Here is a 7,078-nt window from a genome sequence, read left to right as displayed (position 1 = left end):
AAGAACAATACTTTATTGAGGATCATAAAAGCAACTGTAACTACTGCACTACTCCTCTCCACAAATCTCTTCTTTATTTTTGCTGCAATTCAAGTTATGTGTGCGACTTATCCTGTAACCAACAGGCTCCCTGTACTTTACAGGGGCAGATTGGCCATAGACATTAAACTTCCCAGTGGGCCAATGCCCAGGGCGCCACCTGGTTCTCCTCAAGGCTGCCAGCAAGGTAAGGTTAACTGTATTGCCATCCTGAGGCAACTGGAGTAGCACAGAATGTGGCAGCTGGCGCTGGCCACCACAGAGAGGGGCAGTTACTGCGAATATGTTTTATGCTGCTGGGTTTTATTTTGTGATGCACTACTGTGATATTCTGTTCTGCTGAGGCAGTATATTGTGCTGCACTGTGATATTCTGTTCTGATGAGGCAGTATATTGTGCTGCACTGTGATATTCTGTTCTGATGAGGCAGTATATTGTGCTGCACTGTGATATTCTGTTCTGATGAGGCAGTATATTGTGCTGCACTGTGATATTCTGTTCTGATGAGGCAGTATATTGTGCTGCACTGTGATATTCTGTTCTGCTGAGGCAGTATATTGTGCTGCACTGTGATATTCTGTTCTGATGAGGCAGTATATTGTGCTGCACTGTGATATTCTGTTCTGATGAGGCAGTATATTGTGCTGCACTGTGATATTCTGTTCTGATGAGGCAGTATATTGTGCTGCACTGTGATATTCTGTTCTGCTGAGGCAGTATATTGTGCTGCACTGTGATATTCTGTTCTGATGAGGCAGTATATTGTGCTGCACTGTGATATTCTGTTCTGATGAGGCAGTATATTGTGCTGCACTGTGATATTCTGTTCTGCTGAGGCAGTATATTGTGCTGCACTGTGATATTCTGTTCTGATGAGGCAGTATATTGTGCTGCACTGTGATATTCTGTTCTGCTGAGGCAGTATATTGTGCTGCACTGTGATATTCTGTTCTGATGAGGCAGTATATTGTGCTGCACTGTGATATTCTTTTCTGCTGAGGCAGTATATTGTGCTGCACTGTGATATTCTGTTCTGCTGAGGCAGTATTCTGTTCTGCTGAGGCAGTATATTGTGCTGCGCTGTGGTATTTGCCAAAATATGGTAATTCTAGCTCCACCTACTTGTGTCAACCCTGCCTTCTGTCAATCTGCCTACAACATGGGGCCATTTTTAGTTTTCTCCAGGGCCACTTGAAGTTCCCAGTCCGTCCCTAGTACTTTCTCAATGCACAAACTGTCCTCCCTAAGGAGGTGAATATCCAGTTAGCTTGGTGTTTCAAATTCAAATGCACAGCAACAGACAGGAGCATTGTACTTACTTTCTCCTTCCCGTCACTTAGCTTTTGCATTCAGCTGTCTTTAAGGTAGCAAGACTTTTAACACAGTACATTAACATAGGATTGTGTAAGGGAAGGAGATTTGCAGCTCTGTAGGAAAAAAAATGCGTTGGAAGCTTCAGCAATCAATATAGACCATATTTCAAACTTAGATTATTATTTGATTCAGTCACGTTCGTCAGCGATGGCAATTTTCAATCTGGAAAAAGAACTAAAAAGACTCCATGATCGCTCCAGTTATTTTGGGTATGCTAATCTAACTACAGTAAAAGAAAATGCTTTAAAATAGCTAGAAAACAATCCTCACATACGTAATATGTTCGGCAGATAAGGGGTGCTCCATAGTTATTTTGGATAGTGGTTTATATGAGAGGGAGATTATGATAATGATTGCAATGTATATAAGAGATTACCCACCGATCCAATCCTAGATATTAGGGTTAAAAATCTTGCACTTGAACAGGAGGATTTAGATTTTTTTTTTTTCATACTAAATTGAATGAATATTTGGGGTGTTCTTTTGTGGTCATTCTGATATTCCATGTATTGGCCAAAGTTCATAAACAAATTTTTCCTTTACTGCTTTGCTCAAACATATCAGAAATATGTTAATTACTGGAAAGTTTAAGGGTTTAGCAAATGCCAGGTTTTTTAAAAGATTCTGGAGATGTTTTACAAACTATGAATAAGTTACAATGGCAGGCTTCATATAAGTGACAATTACTTGTGATATCACCTCACTTTATACCGCTATCCCCCATGAGCTATATATTTTAGATGTCATAATTTTTCTACTCAGACATATTTTTTTTACATTTAATGATTACAAGAATGCCCGATGAGCTTGCTTTTCTCCTTCTTTAGCATTTTGTTTCTTGGTGAGAACATTGTTTTCTTTTTTCAGAGAATAACACATTTTTTGTGGAGAATCAGTAGTATGGTGGTTATATTGATTACATGGTAATTTTTTGATCTTTGTTTACAGGAAATATTTTGTAGATGACTCGATCTTACATGCATGGAGTTGGCATCCACCCTACAGTATGTGGGAGAATATATATAAGAGCCCATCGCATTATTTTCAAAGATGCCATCTTTGAAACAGAGCATAGGAATATTGACACAAAGTTATCACATAGAGGTTATACTATGTCACAATTAAAGCGAGCAGAACATACAACTGGAGAAGAGTCTCAAATGATCAGCAGGGTGGTAAGGTCACTCTTAGTACCAGTTATAGTGTTGAGTACCCTAAAGTGGTTATCATTAGAGATGAGCGAATTTTTCAAAAGAATAGATTAGCCGCTTCGCCCATTTTTTGGGGAAATTTTGGTTCGATCTGAATTTATTTGCGGCGAATTACGTAAAAAAAAAACGGCTATTTCCTGGCTGCAGAGAGCAGTTATAGTGGTGTAGAACACTGTGCCTTGCAGTAACACATATAGGGAGTCTCCTGTGGTAGTGAAACAATACTGTGAGTCAGTATGACATGCAGATGACAGGCGTCGCTCTTAGAATCACTGCACACTTCACTTATTTGGGCAGTTACAGGGCCAAAACTGACCAAATAACTCGTGTGAACTCAAACTTATAGGTTAATGTTAGCGTCAAGAAGAAGCGCACTCCTTTTACACCGTCGTCAGCTGATTCAACATAGATGTCTACAGAACCTGTTCTATTAAACACTTATACAAGTAGAGTTCCCCCTGACAGAGCAAAGAGGGTGTCAGCAGTAAGTTTGTGTTGACATTACTGATTAATTCGCCCTTCCTCTGATCCGTCAGAACAATAATGCACAAAAAAATAAATCCTGTCTGTAGAGCATACGCCTTCACTCGGTCAGCATTTTCTCAAAATTCCATCAGTATTGCTAATGCCCAAAAAAACAGGAGTGTATCTATAACAGAGATGGCATGTGAATGGAATATTAGCATGTCTTCTATGTTTTGTACCCACTCCTGTTTTTGGCTACCAAATCATAAGCCAATTCTGATGGGACCAGACAGGCCTTACAGCTGCTACAAAGACAGGATCCGTTGTGCATATCATTCTTTCCTTCTGACAGATCAGAAGAAAGGTCAAATAAATGATGATGTCAGCCAGGCCGAAAGCCAAAATAGTAGACTAGTCATGAAGTGGGGAGGGTGGGAACAGCATGAGAAGTCCACAAAGTGGACCTATGACATATTGGTGAGGTGGACCACAGAGTGGCACAATGACAGAGTCTGGAAGTGGCGGCAGCATAAGGAGGCCACAGAGTGGCATGAAGACAAAGTGTGGAGGTGTCAGCAGCATGAGGAGGCCAGAGTAGCACGACAACGAGAGATTGTTGAGGTTTCAGCAGCATGAGGAGGCCAGAGAGTAGCATAACAACGAGAGATTGTGGAAGTGGCAGCAGCATGAGGAGGCCACAGAGCAGCACAACGACGATAGATTGTGGAGGTGGCATCAGCATATGGAGGCCACAGAGTGGCATAATGACAAGAGATCGTGGATGTCGCATTAGCAAGAGGAGGCCACAGAGTAGCACAACAACGAGATATTGTGGAGGTGGTATCAGAATATGGAGGCCACAGAGTGGCATAATGACAAGAGATTGTGGAGGTGGCATTAGCATGAGGAGGCCACAGAGTGGCACGATGACGAGAGATTGTGGAGGTGGCAGCAGCATGAGGAGGCCACAGGGTGGCACAACGACGAGAGATTGTGGAGGTGTCAGCAGCATAGGGAGGACACAGAGTGGCACAACGATGAGACATAGTAGAGGTGTCAGCATCATGAGGAGGCCAGAGTAGCACGACAACGAGAGATTGTGGAGGTGTCAGCAGCATAAGGATAGTGAAGTAAATTGAATGGCACTCCTCTAGTGGAAAGATGGTGCTCAGTGGTAACACGGGTTTCAATGTATTCAAAGACAACGGCACTTAATAGATACGTTATATTAACTTTTTGTATTTTATTTAATTTAATCCATCCTGGAAATTATTTATAGCGACTGGCCAACATTTCGGTCTAACTTAGACCTTGTTCACGGCCTGGTGTTTACGTAGAAAGAAAGTTTGGGACCCGAACTTGACCCCGAACCCCATTAAAGTCAATGGGGACCCGAACTTTTGAGCACTAAAATGGCTCTAAAAAACTCATGGAAAGGGCATGGCAAGTGCTCTGCAAACAAATGTGGATAGGGAAATGACCTAAAATGACATAAAATACATAAAAATAAAAAAATATAATCTTGATCTAGGAGGACGAGGTCCATATGGAGTAGGAGGTTGAGGAGGCGGTGGATGTGGCGGTGTAAGTGGAAGCGGCGGTGGAGGAGGAGGAGGTATCCAACACTGGTTTTTGGTTTTTCAGAATTCTATTTTTTTAATATTTTCATGAAACAAACACCGGAACAAAAAAAATTAAAATATATTCTGTGTCTCTTCAAAATACCGTGCAAAGTCCTGGACCGCAAGGAGAAGGCGAGAAACGGGGAAGTGAGCATAAGACGTTGCGGGGGGGGCTCCGGACGACGAAGCCGGGTTCACACAGAGTGCAGCGTGTCAAACGCACATGAGCATTTGTCGCGTGTGAAAACTGCATGGCAAAAAAACGCATCACAAAACCACGGCGATTCACAGCGCCGTGGGCATGGTTTCGCCAGATGGTGCACTACTGCTACGCGGGAACCCAGAGTGGCAGACTGCGAACAAGATATAAAAGGGCGAGCGAGGAAAAAATATAGTAGTGGTGAAGAGGAGGGAACAGCTCTTCTATTCACTGACAGGCAGCAGGGATGGAATCGTAATCACATTATAAAAAGGTTATCTCTAGTCTCTGTCCCAGCACCAAAAATAAAAAAAGACTGTAAGTAATTGTGCGTCCGCGTTTGAGACGGCAGGGGTCGGCATTTGTCTGTGACTCAGGTTAAATTTTGGGTACATTTCTGTAGAGTTTCGGCCGATAAAATGTCTCATTATTAATTCTCTATGAAAATCATCTGAAAAACAACACAAAGCGGGAGATTCTCCGTATAAATCATCTCCACGCCGTTCTAGAAAACACAGAGCGCTCTGTAGACGTGGACGGGCATCACCCGGGGGGACACTCCCTCAACAGGTCCCGTCTGGATGTACGAGGGGCCCCCATAAAAATGTGGTCTGTTCACAGATAGACATCTGCCCGGCAGTAGAAATGGCTGTCATTGACTCCTTCTACATTCGGCGGTCTTCTTGCATAGTGCGGGCTGGCGGCGGCCCCCTGACCTTAGCATAGATGAATGATGGACTTGTTGATTTCAGGATTGGCCCAGTCGTTACGCAAGTCGTCTAGGTGGCTGTCAAAATCCACGAGGGTTTCGTACGAGCGGCCGTCCATGAGAGACGCCGTGATCCTCTGAGCCTCTGGCCAGTCTTCAAAGACATCTTCGTGAGGGTCTTTGGCTTTCCATCTATTATCATGGGACTCGTACACGTGGATGGAAGGGATTATACAGCCAATGGAGAATTTAGAGTTGTCCACCATTATTAAAGCTGCGTCACTGTAGCCCTCTGCGATCCGGGAGGCGATTCTCTCAGCGACCGTGTTAAGACTGTTGTCTTTGAGCCGCTCGTTCCCCTGGTAGTAGCCGGCGATCACGTAACTGTTCTCTTTACACCACGTGTCAATCAGCGTCAGCGCCACCTCTAACACCGGTGACAGGGCAATTGTGCCATGGAACAGCGGGATGCAGTCCACAAATAGGACCGGCTGCTGCGAAGCCTCTTTACGCTTCTGCTTCTCGGCCACCAGGATGCCGTTCACGGAGCAGGCTGGGTGCTTGGCGCCATGCAGCATCATCTTGCAGTACGCTTGTGTCGTCAACTTAAAGACAGGCATCTTCTCCTGGTTGCTCCCGGTGCTTTCTGCCGGGAATGAACCGTCTGTCACCGCGAGCAGTCTTACACACAGCCGTAAAGCGTCGTACACGCAGCACAGGCGTAAAGCAAGCTCAGGTCACATGGTACGGAGCAGACCACCGGCAGCCATTTTTACTGAGGGCACATCATGTTTTCACAGTATACTAGTTCGCTGGTGTAGCTTTGTCTCTAGGACCGTCACTTCTCAGTGTAATCCGAGGAAAGCTCCACTCGTGTCCGCACTACACTCCGCACTCCAGGCGACATCAGCTAAGGGCCTGGTTTTTGGTTTTAATGTATTTTTTTTTTTTTTTTTTTTTTATTAGGGTACACCCCAAAACATTGGGAAATACAGTCAGGTCCATAAATATTGGGACATTGACACAAATCTAAAATTTTTGGCTCTATACACCACAACAATGGATTTGAAATGAAACGAACAAGATGTGCTTTAACTGCAGGCTGTCAGCTTTAATTTGAGGGTATTTACATTCAAATCAGGTGAACGGTGTAGGAATTACAACAGTTTGCATATATGCCTCCCACTTGTTAAGGAACTAAAAGTAATGGGACGTAATAATAATCATAAATCAAACATTCACTTTTTAATACTTGGTTGCAAATCCTTTGCAGTCAATTACAGCCTGAAGTCTGGAACGCAAAGACATCACCAGACGCTGGGTTTCATCCCTGGTGATGCTCTGCCAGGCCACTACTGCAACTGTCTTCAGTTCCTGCTTGTTCTTGGGGCATTTTCCCTTCAGTTTTGTCTCCAGCAAGTGAAATGCATGCTCAATCGGATTCAGGTCAGGTGATTGA

General features: G+C 43.8%; 1 protein-coding gene across 1 annotated transcript; it reads right to left on the bottom strand.

Moving 5' to 3' along the window:
• Positions 1 to 4,774: 4,774 nt before the first annotated feature.
• On the bottom strand, positions 4,775 to 6,513 carry LOC121001168 (ER membrane protein complex subunit 8-like). The gene has a single exon (XM_040432114.1). It carries the CDS (start codon positions 6,237 to 6,239, stop codon positions 5,628 to 5,630), a length of 612 nt encoding a protein of 203 aa, XP_040288048.1. The 5' UTR covers positions 6,240 to 6,513; the 3' UTR covers positions 4,775 to 5,627.
• Between the last annotated feature and the right edge of the window lie 565 nt (positions 6,514 to 7,078).

Source organism: Bufo bufo, chromosome 5, assembly GCF_905171765.1.
Source record: "Bufo bufo chromosome 5, aBufBuf1.1, whole genome shotgun sequence".
NCBI lineage: Eukaryota > Metazoa > Chordata > Amphibia > Anura > Bufonidae > Bufo > Bufo bufo.
Note: the sequence above shows the minus strand (reverse complement) of the source record. Positions and strands in the feature narration are given on the sequence as shown.